Source organism: Seriola dumerili, unplaced genomic scaffold (genome assembly GCF_002260705.1).
Source record: "Seriola dumerili isolate Sdu_G_001 unplaced genomic scaffold, Sdu_1.0 BDQW01000393.1, whole genome shotgun sequence".
NCBI lineage: Eukaryota > Metazoa > Chordata > Actinopteri > Carangiformes > Carangidae > Seriola > Seriola dumerili.
In genome coordinates, this window is record NW_019174648.1 from 311,712 (window position 1) to 333,230 (window position 21,519).

Sequence of the window (21,519 nt, forward strand, 5' to 3'; positions counted from 1 at the left end):
CACTGTATGTGCTGTATACTCACTCAGACTGCCCAGTTGTTTGATGATGGCTGCCAGGGTGCTGTTGGTGACACACTCCAACTCACTGGTCACCCCATCTGGCAGCGCCCCACGGCACAGGTGCCTGGGCTCGATGTTTCTCTTCACCAACGGCATGCTGGTCTACGCCTGAGGAAGCGACAGAGAGGACAGAGAGATGATGGAACCCGTAGTGTTTTATGACATTACATCCGAACTATGTTCCGACTTCCCCAAAACTGTGTCTGAAGCGTCTCGACTGAATTCTGCTGCAGCTCATTATTTAAACTCCCTGCGGAAAATAAGTACATTAGCAACGTTACAGCTCCACACTGACAGATAAGAGAGAAAGCTGAGGTAAAAAAAAAAAAAAAGGGGCTGGTGTTCAGCTGCGAGTCTTGATGGAGATGACAGTGTCATGTCCGCCGTGGGGCGCAGTCGCTCATCACGCTGCTTAATGTCAATGCGGCTGCGATGAGCCAAGAGCCAAATGAGCCGGAAAGAGGTTTCTAAACGGTGCTAACGAGCCGCAACGGTAGCCAAAGAGACCACAAGGGACGGAGAGAGGGAGACGGAGAGAGAAAGAGAAAGAGAAAAGCGACAGAAGATGAGAGGATGAAAGAGAAGACAGATTAAAAGAAAGAAAGAATAAGGGGGTGAAAGAGTTATAAGCCAGTGTGAAACAAGAGAAAGACGGTGTCAGTGTATGAGAGAGAGCGGCTGTGCCACAGGGGAGGAGCTACATATAGATCCAGTCTGCCATATAATGTGAGGCCGGAGTTATTGAGCTGAGTGAAAGAAGTTCTCAGAAAAATGGAAACATAATGGATGTATAAAAAAAAGAACCGGCTTTCAAATGAGGCAGATGATGGCCTGGAGCTTAAACCTGCTTTAATGTTATTAACTATTAACTTTATTGTTTGATAAACATTCAGAAACAAAGCGGCAAACACAACAGAATGGCTGCTGACCACAATAATCCACCTGGTACCTAACTGTTTCTTATATACCATATATTATACATTGCATATTATAGGCTGCTTCGGAGGAAAGCATCTGCTCAAAGAATGAAAACCATTGGATTAATCTGCCCATCTCTGAGGTTACTGTGTGCAACTGTGGGGATGAATAGTAAAATTTTAAGGTTAAATAAAAGATATTTTTTAGCTTGAATTAAATTGTACAACTTCTGGGTTGGATTGTGCAATTTTTCAGTTTTTTTGTGAAATGTTTTTGTCACATTAAGATATTTCTGGGTTGCAGAACATACCTTATGGTTTGAAGTACACACTTTTTGGTTAAAGTGCACAATTTTTGTGTTTAGTGTGCATTTTTTTCGTTGACGTGCGCAACTTTGGGATTGGACTCTACAACTTTTGACCTGAATTGTGTAAGTTTTAACATATTTTTAGTCGAAGTGTTGTGAAACGTTTCATCTTCTTACACAGAAAACATTTCACAATATTTGGAGGGTTGTGGAAATTGTGTGACTTCTCTGAGTGGGAGGAAAACAGGAGCCTTAAAATACAGTAGAAGGAAGAAAATGATTTGGCAGATAGCGTAACAGAGTCTCTGTGCGGTGCTCATCAAATTACAGAACACAGAACAGCCAATCAAAGTAGATTCAGCAGTAACTGTACATTTATTTTGCCCTGATCTTTGCGTCACAAAGAGAAAGTGAGGAAGAGCAGTTGGATAAAAGTGAGCGAGAGGCGAACACGTGAGGGGAAGCTGCTCAGCTCCTCTCAGTTTGGAGTCAACTCTCTATGTGGGACACGCTTGTTATTTTTGGGCCGTGATTTTGTGTGTGTGAGTGAGTGTGTGCATGTGGCACGTGTGTCTGTCCCACAATTAAAAAGTGTGTGTGTCCTGAATATGTGCACGGGAAAGAGTGTGTGCATATGTGCATGTGGGAGGTGTGTGTGTGTGTGTGTGTGTGTGTGTGTGTGTGTGTGTGTGTGTTCCCAGGTCAGTGCTCTGGAAACGTACCATTCTCACACTCTCCCACGCTTCTAATATAATCATTGGCACAACTAATATTTCCGGGATGAAGAGTGAGGACTGAAGCCGAGACAAAGGAGGAGGTAAACAAAAACACAAGAACTCACTGCCAGAATGTGTGTGTGTGTGTGTGTGTGTGTGTGTGAACACTGAATCTTAATAATAAAAGAGATACTTATACCTGTGAGTCACATCGATCACACTTTTCAGACACAAAATACCTCTGTGTGTGTGTGTGTGTGTGTGTGTGTGTGTGTGTGTGTGTTCACGTGCTCCTTAATTTGTTTGTCCAGACTGAACCACACATGCCAACTTCAATAAAAAGTGACTCGTTTGTCCTCTTTACGTCTTTCTCACGCGCTCTCCTGCTCGTCCTCCCTCTAATAGCTTCTGACATCCAATTACACAAACCACCTCAGATTGTGCCGGCTTGTCTTAAGACTGATCGAGCTTCCCTGAGCATGTGTGTGCACGTGTGTGTGTGTGTGTGTGTGTGTGAGCCTTTATCGACCCCCCTCCTCCAGCTGTTGTAAATAATCTAACACCCTGGCTGTTTAATAATACATACATACTCCACCTCATCCTCCATCGCCGCCTCAATAGCTGCTCTTCATCTCTTATTTGTCTCATCTGTCTGACCCCTCCCTTCCCCACTCCTTTTTTTTCCCCCCACTTTCCTGTCAATATTCTCGCTCTAGACCGTCTCTCCATATCTGCCTGGTTTCATTAATAAATCAGTACGGGTGAATATCTCTTCCCAGTGTCCATCACCGAGTGGGTATTCCCCCATCTCCCCGTGATCTGAGAGTGTGTGCTCAGTGCGAGATAACAGCGGTGTGTGTGTGTGTGTGTGTGTGTGTGTGTGTGTGTGTGTGTGTGTGTGTGTGTGTGTGTGTGTGTGTGAGTGTGAGTGAGTGTGAGTGTGAGTGTGAGTGTGAGTGAGAGAGAGAGAGAGAAATGCTGTAGATATGTTGAGGCCACTTAGTCTGGGTTTGTGATGTAGGTTCACATGCATGAAATGATGCAGAGCCTCCCCTTTCTCTGACACACACACACTGCATTTTGACCCAAAGGCACTTAGTCTTTTCACACAAGCCCATTCAGGTCAGCTGCAGGGTAAAGTCACATCAGCCTAATGTGCTACACCACTCCCACTAGAGACAAAGGAATACAAAAAACATTCATTGCAAAAGCTCTGCTGCAATTTTCAGTCATTCTTTACACACAGACATCCTGCTCAGACAGTGATCCTGGATAGAGATGCTACATTATGCACAGAAAAGTCCATGAAATGCTCTTGATTTAATAATATGTGCTCTCGAATGACTAACTCATGCTCTTCATTTGCCATAATTTGTCACTTTCATGTCATTAGTCTGCATGTCCCCTCTATTCCCTCTCTCTCTCTCTGGATCTCTTGGGTCTAACATGGTTTTATCCTGGACTTGGGCTGAGCCATGTTTGGGTGTGGATACACCTGAGGTGTTGGCTGTTAAACAAAAACATTGTGTTATCTTTGTGATCCCTTAAACTGAGTTTATAGGTTAACAAACATAAAACTGTCGATGATTCTGCGGATGGCATTCAACTCATAAAAACTAAGCTTCAGTGTTCTGGAGTGTTTGTTCTCCAAATGAAGAGGGGAGGAAGCAAAATATATAACATGGAGGCTGAATTGTTAATTAATTTGACAGCGACAATGCATGTTAATGAGAATCAGTACAAAATGCCTGATGTAAACATGATGGATTGTAGCAAAAAAGCTAATTTACATTTGTATTCATGATGCCCCTTTTTTAATGCTATCTATAATAAATATAAAATCATTTTCACAATAAATAAAGTCAGTTAAATCTGCAACAGCAACATTTCAGACCTCTAAAGGAGAACGTGATGTGTTTCAGGGTGCTTTGGCTTGGATTACACTATTTAAGGCATTTGAAGACTTTTTGAGGACACTGAGGGAAGGAGAAAATTAACAAGATGACAAGAAGGAAGATGGAGTGGAGCAGAAAAAAAAAAAAGTGTGTCGTGGAGCCATGGGAACGTCGTCATAGCAACGTGCTGAGGAATCCGCTCCGCTGCTCAAAAGTGGAACTCGGCGCGACTCCGAAAATAGTATGAAAGAGACGGAGAGAAGAAGGGGACAGGGAGCGATGGGGAGAGAGAGACAGTAAAGAGTTACATAAAGGGAGGAGAGAGAGAGAGGATGGACAACCGTGTGAAAACGAAAAGCAGAAACTTTAAACTCTAAGTAGGTCTCCGGAGGATTTATTATACAGTCTGACACCTGCACTCATACAACACAGGAGGGTATAGGGCGCAGCACTGAAATAGCAATGCAGGAAGTTGTCTAACAGTAAAGGAAGTCAAACTCTGAGAGGCCACTTCAGATCAAACATTCATGACAAGATGAAATAGTTTGAGGACACTGCAGAGAAAAGTTGCAGCCGCATGAGAGACTAACAGTCAGAGACTGTTAGCCGCTGTATGCTAGCATCTCGAAAGATAAGGTGAGGGTTTCAGTCCTTTCTTAAAGGAATATCTAGACATTTGAGGAAAGGCACTTATTTATGCTTTTGCCCAGATTTAGATGGGAAGATCGACACCACTCCCATGTCTGCCCAGGAGATATGAAGCTACAGCCAGCAGCTGCTTAGCTTAGCTTAACTTAAAGACTGGAAACCGAGGGAAACAGCTAGCCTAGCTCCGTCCAAAGCTAATAAAATCAGACTAGCAGCTTTAAAGCTCACTAACTGGCTGTCATAACTTGTTTGTTTAATTCGCTTAAAAACATCCCTGTTGCCAGGAAATTCCTCCTTAAAAAAGGTTTTTACGAATTTCCTGAAGTTCCTTCGATAAAACAGGAAAATGGAAGCTCACTGCAGTTCTGTTGTTTTGTAGTTTGTGAAAATGTGTGGGTGAGGTTTATCATAATACAGGCCTATCTATAATGGTTTGTCAAACACAGTATATTAAAACATACTATAATATACAGTAAAATTAATTGAATTATCTTGTTTGTGCATGTTGCGATGTGCATTTTACTCTGATGACTTCCAGTGACTGAGCTGCAACTTTCTTACCACAAGGGCACTTTGACACCCACTGCAGGCAGGTTCCACCACGACAAGACTAATGTGCTCGTCTGGGAAGCCATCCAAAGTTCACCTTTTGGTCACGGCTGTTTGACACACTTCTCTAGTAGACACTTCCTTCCTACTCTTCCTCACATCTTCCCCTCCTCCTCCTCCTCTTCATGTTTTGATGGCTCTGGGTATAATTACAGCTGTAATCAGATAAGACTTTATCCTTCTGATCCAAAGCTGACTGCAGCCTGTTTGTGAGGAGGTGCTGAGATGTTGGACCAAACATTGCCCCCAGTTTGGCTGTTGCACCCAAACATCTCCCCAGGGAGCGCACTAAAAGACCGTCTGGTTTCAAACTCCAGTCAGAAATGCAGTGACCTACTTTGCACTATATTTAATGCATTTTGGGCATATAATTAAACAGAAGGTAAATCTTTTCTGACATTTCTCAGGAATTACTTTATATATGGGAGTGTGCATTTGTGGGAGACAGTATTAATTACTGTCCTTCACCAAACTCATCATTCCTGCGGGTGGTTGGGCTAATGCTATTACTGCGCCGTCTGCTCGGCCATATACTTAAGCACACACACACACGATCATGCACACATACACACACACCTCTCCTACTGTGCTACACTGAGCTAAGTCTGCCTCAGTCTGTTCTGAGAAAGGTTAGCAACCCGCCCTCCACCCCGCCACTTCTTCTGCTCCATAGGAGGGACCCGAATAATCACAGCTAATTAGCTTTCTACAGTAACTAACGGAAATGACAAGCCCTGATTCTTTACGATGATATAATTAGATGATATACTGCATGAGGGACCAAATTATATTCCCACTAATGCAACAGCTCACTGGTGGTGTACACTGTTATCAAAAATGAGCATGAAAGCTAATGTGACACACTATATGCAAGCATATATCTTCCAAGAGGCAATGTGCAGCTTAGAGAAGATGTGCTGCACGGTAGCTTCTCTGAATGGCAGTCTGGAATGAAAGTGAACCTCAACGCAAAGATCACATATAAACATTTAAGAGTGTTGTCCCAACATTGGATGGGGTTAAAAATAAAAAGGATCCAAGATTTTACATGTCAAGACCAGCATGCTAGCTGCCTTAAACATGCTAGCCGGCCTTAAACTAGCTACATGCCAAATCATGCATTTACTACATCTGACTCCTGTGCTGGTTGTAAACACAATAACTAGATAAATTAGATAAATTAGATCCAATTCTATGAAAATATGTAGGCCTGTAAAGGAGAATTAAACCTAGTAAAGATAACCCACAACTTAAGGTTTCACATGACAATACCAGCATGCTAGCTGCACTAATTAAAGTTTTACATTGCAAATGCTAGCTTGCTTTATCAGTATAGCAACACCGTGAGAACTGGAGTGTTCCTAGTTATACTGAAGGTAATAAATACACTTTTATTGCACTAAAAGCTACATGGATGTTTGAAACTAAATTTAAAAAGTGGTATAAAAAATGGGTCAACACTCTGGTACCTCTAAAAATAAATGTATAGCTTTTGATTTTTGTGAACTATTGCATAACTTTATATTTAAAAAAAATAAACCACCACATGGTCAGCAAACCAAGTCCATTTAGTGCTCATGCCAACGCTAGTTGGCTGCTCCCCAGTGCATGCAATACAGAATATACAGTCTCTCATTGCTCTTTAGAGTCTAGCACCAAATCATTAAGAGCATTTTCTGAAACGCATATGATTCCTTTAGGAGTGGAGGTGACATCAGTGACAAGCATTTCTACCGTTTCACATACATCCCCGCATCCTGGGCTTTCTCTGATAGTGCAGCACTGTGTAAAACACGCAGGCTAATTAGCACACGCAGCGCAGCTCATGTGTGAATGAAGAATCAAAGCTTATGGATGCTCTGAATAACGCTGGAAGGAGAACATATAATTACGTGGGTTATTGGGTCACTCGCTAATGTAAATGAATTAAAGGCAGCAGCACAATAGAGCCTTAATAGAGGGTTCTATTGAGTGTGCTGTGACACCTGCTGCAGATTGACATATTGTTTTGCACAAAAGCCTAAAAGCAGACTGTCATTTATAACACGTCTCTCATTAGTTCACTTTGATCATGTGTGCTCCATCGCAGTGAAATCATATGCACAGAGAATATGAGGGATATTAAAATGACTTGTAAAATGGAGAACATGAAAAATAGGATATCATGTGTGAATATTAAAGCTATGATTTTTATAAGATAAACTGAGATTACCCTGATCTCATCATTTTTTTTTCTCAAATGTTGGAAATCTTCCTCCGGAGCCAGAAAAGGTATTTTATGTCTGTGTTCACGAGCTGAGCAGCGCTCCTCAAGAACGATACACTGAACTTCATGAGCAAATAGAAAGATGGAGGTCACCTTTAATTCAAGGATTTGACAACCAGTGTTTAAAAATACTACAAATAACAATCTACTTTTTAAAATGATTGATAATTCAGAATCAAAACCAGAAAATGTATCTACTAGTTAAAGAACAGGTGGGGAAAATAATGCTTTTACAGACTTTATTTTAGATATACTAACAATGTAGGTTTCCAGTCCTTTATACCGAAATATTGTGAATTAACGGCATTAGCAAAATATTGTTTGTTTTCGGGTTTTGCAAAACCAGAAAACCAGAATCTTTTAAAAGCCACAGGAAAATATTCAAAAGGTCCCAGCTCATTTTTTATGACTGACAGTTTTTGCATCTCTGCCCCGTCTCTGGCACCTCGCAGAGTTAATAACAACCAGTTTGAAATCCGTGTAATGTAACAGCGAGGCCTGTAAACCCAGGACTGACTGACAGTCAGTGAGCACACAGCTATGAAAACAGGAAAGTGAGCCAACACAGTGACAAAGAGCTAATGTTTTATTCTGAGTCGGGATTACTCTGGTTTTGCTCGGCGGGCCCGGGAAGCTCTCCACTTGGTCGCGCGCCAAATGTCAGCTCGCAAAAAAAGGCATCAGCGAACGAGGAGCAGAACAAAGCAGAAAATGGAAAGTGATTGTGACGACGCTCCGCGCCATGTGGAAATCTAAATTACTAAAACAGCAGCCGTGTTGTGTTTGATGTCACCCCAAAAAAAAAAAAAAAAAAAAAAAAACGGCAGAAAACAGGGTTTTGTTTGATGTCGCTCAAACCAGACTGAGGAGGGTGATGATTTAAATTTCAGCTGGGATGATTCCAGTTACAGCTTCATTTTAACCCCAACCCCCAAAACACAAACTCCCGCCTCTTTCTGGCCTCCTTTCTCCTCCATCCTAAACTCTCTGTATCCCCTCATGCCCCCTCCTTGCCTCCTTGCTCCCGCTTCTCTCTCCCTTTCATGTCTGTATTTGTTGATGCTCTTGGGTGAGGAGCCATTGTACAAAATGATCATAATTACGATGGCACCCCCCCCTGCCCCCCCCGCCCCCCCAATCTCTCCTCCAACCTCAACCCCACCTTTCTTGCTAATCCTCCCTAAAAACAAATTATGCAAAACAGAGCGGGAGAGTCGAGGAGCAGCGACCAGCTTCCTCTCTCTAGCTTTTTTCCCCTTTTACTGGAGAAGCTGCAGCCGGCTCTGTGGAGTTGTTGTCATGGTTTCTTTGGAAGTATTTTTCATTTTTTTTGGCTGGATAATGAAGTGATCTGAGCAGGACTGAGAGAGACAGAGGAGATCTCCGTCACTTCATTGTCTGTAGAGTGCGTGTGTGTGTGTGCATGTGTGTGCGTGTGCGTGTGTGTGCGCCTACAGTACCTCTGAATGCAGATGAAATGTTACGAAACAGCTGCTTTAATGGAAGGTGAATAAAACATGCGAGACAAAAAGAGCCGAAGGCACAATGACACACACACAATGACACTCTCTCTCTATCCTGATAGTCAAACAGTATTTGCAATTCATTAGTGGTATTTGTTTTTATCTGCTTAGTGTATCACACGGGTTATCATGAACACCAAGTGCTGACTTTTAAAAAAAGGTTATGAATGCTTCAAGTGAGATTAATGTCTTTGTGCTTCTGTATGGGTCTCGTGTTAAATAACAGTCAGCCGGTTGCTATGATAGAGACGGGGATCTGTTTTCACTCAGTGTGAGGGGTGTCGGACCATTAAACTGGATTTAAAGTTGCTTTAAAGAAACATACTGGTGATTTTTTTTTCCCCCTTCTTTCAGCTCCTTCCCGTTGGTTCTAATTAATTTCAGAGTATAAAATATCAGTATGTAAACCATCCATGAGCGTTTACACTCGTATATTTTCATTTTCATGCCTCCACGTCAGCGACAGCCAGAGCTGGAGGCATAGAAATGTTTTCTGGTTGTTCGTCCATCCTATTCTCGTGGACATGATATCTCAGTAACGCCTTGAAGGAACTTCTTCAAATTTGGCACAAACATTCACTAGGACTCAAGGATGAACTGATTAGATTTTTGCGGGTCAAAAGGTCAAAGGTCAGGTTCACAGTGATCTCAGAAAACACTTCTTGAAAGCATAGCACATCTTTCAGCTGGCGACACTTAGTTAAAACATGCAAAAACAACTGTATGGTCCTTTAAAAAGCAGTTATACCTAGAAGTTTTATTTTTATTACAAGATATTAAAAAGGGTCAAATCTAAAAGTTACTGAACATCTGCACAAATTAGTGGCTACTGAACCAGCAACTTCAGTCACGTTCACGTCTCTTCTACCTTCTTTTATTCTCTGCTAATGTGGTTAGTAAACAGGTCAGCCACAGAATGAATGCAATGTTTCTGAGCTACATTCAGTCTACTGTGTGTGTGTGTGTGTGTGTGTGTGTGTGTGTGTGTGAGTGTGTGTGTGTGTGTGTGAGAGAACCCTCCTCGTGCCCCTCTGCGACCCCGTCTCTCACAATTAAATGTGTCGGCCTCAGCGCAATTGCAACAAGTCATCCGGCAGAACCATGTGACCTGACACACACACACACACACACACACACACACACACACACACACACACCAAACTGGGTCTACTGGTGCGGGGTGAGTGGACAGCAGGACAGGTCACATTAAAGCTGGGATGTGATGTGTCTCAGTGTCCCAGATTCCCTGCTCCCAGTTTAAACTGGGGAGGTGGAACAGGACGAACAGGAGACTGACAGAGAAACCAGTGAGATACAAAGAGAACAGGACTGGATGTGGTCAGGGACTGGCTTGGTGACTAGTTCACATGACAACACACAGACATTCTTCTATATTCAGAACCTCTTGGTTTTATTTGGTGAATATGATTATGTCCATAACCAGCTACATGCTTCACAATGGAAAATCTGTTTGTAAATCAGACCTGATGAGTTCATAATGTGATGAAATCTGCTGCCTAAAGAGGCACATTCATGATTTTCATAGGTTCAGAAAGTTATAAGGGTGATTAATAGGGTGATATCGGTGATCGACGATCATGAGAACGATCACTGATTGCTCACGTCTTTGCAAATGTCAAGAAGATATTTGACCTGTTTTCCCATTAATGCGTTAACTTATTATTTGTAGTATCAAATTAACACTGAATTAAATTTGCCCCGTCACAGTTTAACGTATATGACTGCATGTAACTGACACATGTACTGAACGTAATGTAACGTAAATGGTTACTCTAGTGATTAATATGAATTAAACTCTCCATCAGAGTGTATTAAATGTAGGCTGAAAGAGATTCTGTTGAATGGATTAATAACCAGAGGGTGTGTGTGTGTGTGTGTGTGTGTGTTTGTCTTGTCTTGAGGCAGCACATGAGCGCAGCACTAGACTGTTCCAAGTCTACCTCCCCAACAAGTCTCTATCACTAAATGCTCTGTGACAGGCTCCCAGACCGACTGCAACTTGGGATTTCCTTATCAACAATGTTGTGTGCGAGAACTCGTATCTGCACAAAGTCAGACATTCATGTATAAACACAGTCTGAAGCAATAATCAGGACCGTGACAGAGGAGGCCGCTCCAGATTAGCTCTTCCCCCCCCCCCCAATGAAATCCTGCTGCAGAGCAGACACACGTCTCCGCTCACAGGAAGTGAGGAAGTGAATCCAAGCCGTCTGCTGAGCAGCAGTGAGGGAGGCTGCGTCGTCCAAGGGAAGCTTCACTCACCACCGTTACATCTTCTACTTCTCTGGTCCCATGTGGTGTAGAACCCCACGGACCGTATGTATTGTGCATGTATGTTCTGTATGTTTGCTGCTGTATGAAGTTAACTGACGTCAGGCTACGAGTCTGGTTCAGATAAGGTCATATTGACACTTCTTCCTGCTATTTGGACTGAATTCAGGACTGCAAAATAATGATTACTTTTAGAGCTGACAACAGTTTTGATAAATAATTCACATTCAATTCTTTTAATTAATTTATGGAAACAAAAAAGCCATTTCATGGTTGCAGCTTCTTAAATTAGCTGATTCTCTCGGAGCTACATTATAGTAAACTGCTAAATGGTAAACTCTCAGACCAAAAACACAAACTGAAGACATCCCCTTGATCTCTAGAAAACTGAGGGAAATTTTTCACTATTTTCTGATGTTTCAGAAGTATTGAGAAATCAGGATAATAATAATAAAAATCAAGCTTTTTCTTTTTTTACCGTTTTATTAAATGTCTTAATAATACCCTTCACAAGTTCCCAAAGCCCAATGTGACATCTTTAAAATGCTTTTTTTTTTGTTGCCCAGACAAATATATTCAATTTACAGTGACATAAAAAAAGCTAGAATCAACAGAGGTTTGGTGTGAATTTAAATTCAAGCGATTATCGGAATTGTTGTTGATTAATTTCCTGTCAATCAACAATCATTTTTCTGCACCAACTGCATTTTGCTAAAGTGGAACTTTGGTGATTTAATGTCATATTTTCCTTAAACTGACCAACTTGCGAGAAACGGATTGAAAAAGAAAAAGAAAAAGAGTCACGCAGCAGAGACCTAGATATTCTGACGTATAGGTCAACCTCCAAAAAACACATTGTTTGCGTGGATCCGTCAGGACTTGTAAATGCCAACATCTTCCAAACTCCACGGCCAGTTCATGACACAGGCTTTCTGTTATGAATTTTTAGTCTCCCAATCCAAGCTGAGAAATGAGGAGTGAACTGACTTTGATCAAATATATATTTACATACAGAAGGAAAAAGACTGAAGCCCTGTTATGAATCCTTAAAAGAGTTTAAAGGGTTAAAGATCTCACATCAGTAAGCATATACTCTACTGAAGTGCCTCTGTGCAAGGCACTGAACCCTAAAAGCTAGCCTTTACCTCTGACTTCCCTGTGGATAGGGAAAAGACCAAAACGATCAATTAAAGTATCATGTTACGGAAATAAGTTTCCCTCATTTTAAACACACTAGTTAACACACACACACACTCTCTGAAGCCTGTGGCCAGAGATTGACGCTTGAGGTCAACGCTGGATCGATGGCTTCGTCAATAAAACCACCAGCAGCACCCGCATGTGAACACCCAAACACTGCCCATAGCAACCGTCGCCACGGCGAGGCAGCCTTATCGATCAGCACGGGAATGAATGAGCCTGGAAAACCGCTGAGTAAGGCTGACTGTCTCTGGGGCGGGGCATGAAAACGTGAGGGGGAGAAATAATGGAGGAAGACGTGCGAGAATTCAGTGTTACATTAAATCTCATACAGCAACTTTAACATCTCTATTGGGCTTAGAAACATTCACACACACACACACACACACACGCACACACACAGCTGCAGATTAAGGTACACAGCGGGCTGATCAGTGTCATTGTACATTGTAACACCCACGCCGATGTCAATAGACTGGCCTTGCTTGCACTTTGCATCATCCCACCCAGAATAAAAAAAAGCAGCTAAAGCCGACACAGTTACAGCAGCGAGGTCAGACGACCAGGTGGAAGAACGATGATGCACAAAAAAAAAAAAACCCCGCAGCCTGGCGACGCTCCCAGCAGCAAGAGACAAAGTGCTTTAGAAAACATATATTTCCTGACAACAGTAATGTTGTATTGTTTCCCCTCCTGTCTGTACCTGAAGAGTTGTGATGCAGAGGTATCTTTAAAACAAATGGCCTCGGGCGGTGCAGTCAGCGGCAGAAATGAAGTAAGAAATGGAAATGGTGATAGAGCTCATGCCAGTGGAATATCAGCAGAAAGATACGAGCAAGAAAGTGACAGGAAAACTATTTGTTTTGAAGCTTTTATCATCTATAACGTGCAAATCAGCTGCTACTATAACGTTTCTTGTTGACTTCTGTAAGTACTACGCTCAAAATAAGACTAAATAATTATGTCACTTCTCTACTATTGCAATACTAACACAAGGTAGGTGGGTAGGTGTGCATGTTTTATAAGGCCGATTTCTTCACACTGAATTAGAGCTGAAACAATTAGTCGATTAATTGACCGACATAAAAATTAATCAGCAACAACCTTTGATAGTCGATTAATTTTTCAAGCAAACATTCCCCATGTGTCGATCTCAGCTTCTCAAACACAATTGGATATCTTTGGGTTTTGGACTGTACATTCATCTGTAAAATGACAGATATTCCCAAAGCTGAAAGTGACATAGTCAAACATTTGCTTAATTGATTAATCGAGAAAAGAGTAAACCGATCCATCAATCATGGAAATAACTGAGCTGCAGGCCTACATGGATCATACAGCAACTTGATCATTTCTATCCCCGAGCACATGATGATAACTTAATCCAGGTTTATGATTCTGTGTCGCTGCAGGTTTTTAGTTATTTTTGTACCGACTGAGTGACCTCAGCAGTGGAAGATGAACCCTCCTGGTTCCTCCATGTGATCACCAGTGAAAGAAGAGACAGCGAGACAGTGCCAATAAACTTCCCTCTGCCGCATTATCAGTGTTTGACTTTTGTTTCACTGAATAAAATCATCATCAAACTGTTTAGAATAGTTTGACTTTCTGACTAACAACTATATTGAGTTGAACATGCAACTCCAGTATTTAGTCAGAGCAAGGACTTAATCACATAAACACACTTGGTATATGATAGTGTACATATTAATGCAGGTTGCACTCGCTGGCTGAAAGGGGATTCACAACTGGCTGCAGTCCAACAGGTCTGTCTTTAGAGTTATGAAATGCAAGGAAAATTGGAACAGAATCACTTTCTATCCGCAACGACTCAAAATATCAATTTGTCCTAAAGTGAAAAGCTCAAGTAAAGTCTGTTTTGCGTCTTTAAAGTTATCATATGTACATTTTTGAAGCATCTTTCAATCTGTTCTAAATGGAAAACTGAAAAATCGGTGCAGCCTGTTTCTTTCAGCCCATTCATCTCAGCAGAGTCGGATGTTTTCAAAGTCTATACTTAGTACCTTTAACTGTATCCATTTTTCTATAACTATACCATCCTTCAATGGGAAGAAAGTGAAATCTACTGTATGGAAGACTCATGACAGACAGATCCTATTCAACGTGTCGGATGGTTATTCAGACTATGAATAGCCCCGGAGCGGATCTCTAAGTGGCCACATCACTCAGTCTGAGTGCACACTGAAGAGGCTGCAGTGCATCTTCAGAGTTAATTCAAACCATTAGCTACAGCAAGACGCACTCAACATGTGTTCAAAAATCCAAGGAAGGCAGAGATCTGTTTAAATAATACAATAAAATCCCACTTCCTTTCACCTGGAAACGTTTAAACCGACCAGATCTGGTTCAAAGAGGAGGCAGAGGAACAGACTGGAGGTTCGGTAACAGAACAAGCTCCTCTGGGAGAAAGAATAGAAAACGTTCATGGGAAAGAACATGCATCTGGAAAACGTATAATGTGTCTTCTACCCAGGGACAGAGAGGCTCTCCTGCACGGCCGACTCCTGAGATACATATTACTGTGAAAACACGACGCTCACCTCTGGAATCCTAATCATCCTGTGTTTCAGCAGAGAAAATGCTCAGCGTCCTTAAATCTTAAGACTCTGTAAAGGGGCCGGTGGACGAAAACATACAGTGAATCCAAATGGGAGGTTGTTTTCAGGTTGGCAACCATCCATTTTTGAAATTATACAGTGGACATTTTATGTATTTACTCCCTGAGTGATGAAACTAAAGACTAGACCTCAGGCACAAGCATTAAAACACTAATGTTGTCCGGATATTCTGTCAAATTCCTGCTTGTGTCGCCGTTCAAAATTCACTGATGTTTGTGCTCAGGGGTGCACAAAGGCAATAAGTTCTGTTTACACCAGAGGAAAGAACGATGACAGCTGTAGAACATATTCTTGCGTCAGAAAGACTCACAAAAGAACAGAAACACTGAGGAGTGAAGCAGGAGGAGAAAGAGATCAAGCGTGTTTGTTATTCGCTCTGAGAGGAAGGATCATAAACACAGTCCTGGTACAGAACATAAGGACAGTCCTCTTCATGGAAGTTAAAGACTCTCTGAAACTGTTCATCAAAAAGGAAAGCAAAGATTTCAACTAGTCTGTATTTAAAAAGGACAGAGGGTTATGTCCTCTAAAATGTTACTGTGATGTATAAAAACCCCTCCTTCCTTCAGTTAATTAACTGATTAAAAACAGTCATTCATTAAGCGAAAATAACCAAACAAATGACAAACAAAGGAAAAAGCTAATCTGTACAAGGTTGAAATAAATCCACCTAAAATAAAACAATGAACATGTAGTTTGTTTAATCAGTGTTCAAACAGAAATGTGGTGCAACAACACAAAGTTCTGGTTTCACAGTGAGTTACTTGTTTTGCTAAATCGCTAATCGCTAATCGCCTGCCCGAGCTAGCAACATATCGATCAGTCTCCTCGCCGATCTATCAGCAAGACAGTGACACCTTTTCCAAATGTTTAACTCTTCTTTAAACGGGGAATACTATTGATTGTAGGACCCGTTTCACTGAAATTAATGACAACAAGCTTTTCTAAATGAGCTTAGCTAGTCTGGATCTCAGTTTGAAACAGACCTCCTCAGAACAAAGTCCTGATTTCAGTGTATTTAGCCTTTAAAAACACAGAAGTGAATCCCTACTGTATTCATGGTTGTGGTGAGGGCAGGCCAATGACAAATTCCTTTGGGGAAAAATGGGAATTGTGCGTCCAAAAAAGCCAGAAACCAGAAAAGTGCCCTTTGTGCCCTCAGCAGAGAACATGCCTTTGTCAACCCGCACAGCATCGCCCCTCCTTTGTCTTTGCTTCAATCCCTGAAGTTAAAAAAACTGTGTGTGTGTGTGTGTGTGTGTGTGTGTGTGTGTGTAGTTATGCATCCATGTGTTGTGCTGTGTCCCTATTTGAGCATTTATGCCTATTTAGCGCTCAGCTTTCTTCGCCCTCCTTCCTCAATGATTCGCTTATGTAAGGAATCAGCGCAAGCTTGCCTGAGCACCGTCATTTATGAATACAACTCTGTACTGTAACAGCAGATACACATACACACACACACACACACACACACACACACACACACAAAGGAAACCTATTATCTAATCACTGTTCGCTCAGGCTGGAGTCTAGACTTGAAAAAACTCAGTTGCTGTTCACAGAATTGGACATTCGCTCATGACAGAGCGGTTAAATGTTGAAGTCATTCCACTTCCTGAACACTTTAAATTGGCAGGGACCTCACATTCAACTACAGTTCAGTTTATCCAGTTATAATGTCAGTGTTGCATCAGAAGCACTTTGTGGCTTGTATGTCAAAGCACTGCGGTAACATTATAAAAATAAAACATAAAAAAAACAATGAGAAGCCTGTGACACAGCAACAACTGCTACTTCCACGTTGCTGGTCAAGCTCAACTAAAATCAACTAAAGTGATCAAATTTTTGTCGTTGTTGTTGATCGATTTCCTGTCAATCACCAATCAATCATGTCTGCGCCAGTTGGATTTAGTTAAAGTGGAACTTCAGTGATTTAGTGGTGGACTTTCATTAAATTGGGAAAATTGCAAGAGGCAGATTAAAACAAGAGCAGCCAAAACTTGAAGCACAGGAGGCCAAGATATCCTGACTTATGGGTCGACCTCCAAAAGCAATAGATCCAACATTCCCCATAATGCAACACAATAGCATTTTTTCTAAGACCCTCCATGTCTGCTGCTTGCCCACATCTTTCACACTCCAGGTGGCAACAGGGAATGTTTGGGATTCTTACTTTAGAGGCTTATAATAAATTATGGAAATGGTTTCAAATTAATCTCTTTTGATCGACTAATCGGAACGATTGAATCTGAAAAATGGGCTCTGCTGTAAAGATGCTGATCACTTCACTGCAATTTCCTTTACTGCATATCCTTATTGGATTATTTCTCTGCATTTGTTTCTCCCTGTTCCACTCCCATACATTTCAAGTGTTTGTGCCATTATCAGCTGCCACTAGTCCCTCTACAACATCATTGTAGATACAATCATCTCCACCTGGATTCAGACTCCAGCAGGCCTTTACACAAGGAAGCAACAAGCAAATGTATAAGCAACCGCTACAGGAGCAACAGGAGCAACATTCAAGAGCAGGAGCAGCAGCAGAAAGAGCCACAATAATCAAACTTAACACGAGTGATTTACGTTGGGGTTGAAGTTAACACTGGAGGCAGGCATGTACTGAATCTGGGAGGCCCGCTACTCCATATCCATGAGCATTTCCAGAGGAATTTACATATATGTTGCTCATTTTAAAATGTTCAAACCCTGCAGGAATTTATAACACAGATAAAGTGTGAAAAAATTTGTGCAAGGACAAACGTGGTTTAAGACATTCAGTATCTCTGCACAGAATCCCATTTGAAAAACGTGCCATTTTAGCAGCACTAGACTAGAATGGATCCCTGCCACAGACTAATCCCTGCACACCTCCTGTATAAGCCCCATTGCTCTTTTTGTAGTCGACACAGACCCACGAGCTTGTTTGCTGCCAAATCCTATGACACATTCAACCAACTGGTGACATTTTGTAGCAGGCGGGTCGTTGATACACCTGACCAGTGCGATGGAAACGACGGCCACGGTTACAAAACTCGGGAGTAAAAACGGGCGGATTCGGGTGCAAGGCTGCAGATAAACGGGCTCTAATTAATAAGCATGCAGCTCAGCTCGCTGCCTTCCACATAAACGCGGGTGCATTGTGTTTTCTGCGTGTGTGCACGATGCAATAACAAAAACAAACGCACCCTCCCTCATCGTACGTGCTCCCACAGGAGGCATGTGTCCACACCATCGCTGTCACAAGCAAAGCCGATTTAATATCCGCTCAGATTTACCTGGCCTCACCTTCTTCTCCTGCTTCTTCTTCTTCGCTCGTTTATCGGAATGGCTCTCTTTCCGCTCCGTCTCTCCTGCTCCGCGTTTCATTTCAGCTCGCCCATGTTCGCAGCTCCGAGGACCAAGGCTGGATGGATTGATGGAGGGATGTAGAGAGGAGGAGGAAGAGGAGGCGGAGGAGAGGAGTGAAAGCCTTTGAAGTGAGGAAATCTGGGGCCCTGCTCTCAACCCAGCTGCGTGGACTGGATTTATGTCGTTTCCAAGGCAGCGTCCGCCGAGCTGACGAGCGTCAAGCTGCAGCCTATTGTAAAGAAAAGACACTTCCGTTTGACATTTCAAAAATAAAAGTCCCAATTAAAATTAAAACGATGGGGAAACAAGATAGACCTGAAACATTTGGAACCTATTCTTTAGATAGACAAATATGACTTTTTGATATTATGTTATCTTTTTGTTTAGTCGTTTTAACTTGAATTTAAATCCTGACAGGGTTGAGAGCTGACTTTGGCTAGAAGGATTAGTTTGTGGCAGAGATCCATTCTGTCTATGGATGCTACTAAAATACGTTTTTCTTCTGTTACACACAAAAAACAAATACAATAAATAAATCAATACATAAATATACAAATATACAATATAAATATAAATACAAACTTGTCTCTCCTCCACCATGGGCATCTGTGAGCTTTTGTTGGTATTTTGTATTTTTGTTATTGATGGCAAGTTTCTTCTTATTATTATTATTTTAAACTATTGCATTGCTTCTGATTACATTATAATGAACACATCCATTTTTTGAAAGTTGCAATTGTTGTCCTGTTGCTAATGATCACGTCTTCGACATGCACTTTCTAATAATTAATAATTAGTTCAACAAATGTTCAGGAGGATTTTATGTTGAAAGCTCAATCTTTCGTGCCGGTATTTCCCGTGATACCTTTAGCTAACTTGACACAGACCTCAGCTCAAACAAACCAGGGAGATGCAGCAAATTGGCGTAACGACGCATGCGTTTCCGAAGCACTCCGAATTTTGCCGGTGACCGCCGAGACCACCACCCACTCCATCGAGCAGCATCCATGAGCAGAGCGCCGCGCCGAGGAGGCAGAGGCGCTGCAAACCTGTGGGAATATGACACTTCGATTTAAACACGCGTGGAATGGAGGATCACTTCTCTGTAATTAATGAACTGAAAGTGAGAAAGTTAATTAGGCCTAACTGACTGTTTTTTTCTCATTTCAGCAAAACAAACTAATTTTACTGGCGTCATTCAACCACATGATTCGAAAATGTGTTATTTCCTTCTGACTGAGTCAAAAATGGTTGTGTTGCACACACCTAGACTACAGATACAACCGGGGTTACATTAAAAATGTATTTATTCTCAATAATGAATTACCTCACCACCCGCAACCCCGGGCAGTAAACAAGAAATCAGCAAAGCTATACTAAGTAGGTAGTTGCCAACTTTTCTTTTGAGGTTACGAGCAAGTGAAAAGTTTGCTTTTGCATATAAGGTGAGGTATATAAGGTACGAGATAAGAGAGTCATCTCAAATTGGAATAAAGTCATTGTTGCTGTACAGTTCAGGCCTAATTTATGTTGACACTTTTATCCTTTACAGAGCTAACCAATTCAATAGACCTAGTGTGTATTTTTGACTTCTTTCATTGATGGGACTTTAATTAAGTACTCTGCTGCTGTTTCCCAGATACACCACTCAGCGGCGCTGTTGATTCATGTTTGACAGTGACGTCTCCTGCAGGCCCCTGCTCCTCAGCGCGTGTCGCTGGCCGTGGTGCTGATTTTAATGACGCCGTAAACAAGTACTGATGAAAGCGTGTGTCGCTGTCCGTGGTGCTGATTTTTTAATGACGCTGTAAACAACTGTGTCGCTGTCCATGGGGCTGTTCCCACTGAGCCTAAAAGGCCTAGTGTAAAGGACTGAATGATGCCTTTACCTGTTAATTCTGTCATATTCTCACAATATTCCTTCTGTCTTAAAATCTTAAAAGTCATATTACGGGAGCTAATAGAGTTATAAAGCTCAAAAACGTCACTATAAAATCATTCATGGTCTGTTATAGGCACTCCAGCTCTCTACAGGCTGATTTCTAACTTTCACATTAATAGTCTAATTGTGTTGAGTTATTGACCAGCTGCAGCTGCTTCAATCCGGCCTGTTTCGCAGCAGTGCAATCATAATGAATGCACACAGGAATATAACAAGAATTTCTGAGGGACAGACAGGTGGAAACTTATAGTATACAGCATGTTTCAAGCTTCCAGGTATTCTTTTGTAAAATACATTTTAGCAGCTCTCTAATCAGAGTCAGTGATGTGGAAAGCAAAATCTTGACTTTAAAACCAAAGTTCTTTGAAAATCTAGACTCGCATAGGAGATATACTGCAAGAAACGGTCACATTGTGGTTCTCTCTTGTTGTCTGTGGTACTTTGTGGGACTTCCTGAGATACTTTGTGGTAGTTCATTGTTGATTGTGATTGTCTGCTTTGGGTAACTGTGGTGCCACCTTGTGGTTGCATGTGATAACAACACCTGGTTGTTAAGCTGTGTGAGGCTACACAATGCTGGTTGTCTGCTTTTTAAAGGAGCAATACATAGGCCTAATTTATGACCTTTACTGATCTCCATCAGCAACCAGTAGGACCAGTAGTCCAACAGAAAAGTTGTGACACAGTTAGATTTAGCCTGTGGATTAATACAGTCACATAAAATTACAGCAAGAATATCAACTGAAGAGGTAAATATACATTATATATTATAACACAAAATTGTAATATCAGTACATTTAATCATTTGTGTTGTTTGTGGTAGCATAGGCAAGATAAAGGAGAAAATAGTTGTGGTGTGAGGAGCAGTGATGGCTGGCATTAGGGGAGTGACTCTGGGACGCCAGTGATCACTGTCTAGCCTCCTGGAGGTGTCGTGGGACCAACTAGACGAAACACTGGTGAAAGGAGGTTCCCACCTGATGACCCCAAAGACATGTTAGTTATCACTGCTCATTAGTCTGTATAGCTGAATTAATAGTTATCATAGGACTTAGGATGTTAAGCTTAGGGAGCTATTCACTGAGTCTGGTCCATTTTCTACAGCACAAGTTTCTTGTGTTTACCTTAAATACCTTTTTTGGCTTGAAGGCTTTGT

General features: G+C 41.7%; 1 protein-coding gene across 1 annotated transcript in view; it reads right to left on the reverse strand.

Moving 5' to 3' along the window:
• The window catches only part of LOC111233479 (wiskott-Aldrich syndrome protein family member 3-like), a 32,828-nt gene extending 14,414 nt beyond the window's left edge, over positions 1-18,414 (reverse strand). The window contains exons 1-2 of the mRNA XM_022761301.1: positions 18,349-18,414; positions 24-168 (exon numbers count right to left, since the gene is read on the reverse strand). Of these exons, the coding sequence (XP_022617022.1) occupies positions 24-156 (133 nt within the window). The 5' untranslated portion in view covers positions 157-168; positions 18,349-18,414. The remainder of the gene's footprint in view (positions 1-23; positions 169-18,348) is intronic.
• Positions 18,415-21,519: the final 3,105 nt, after the last annotated feature.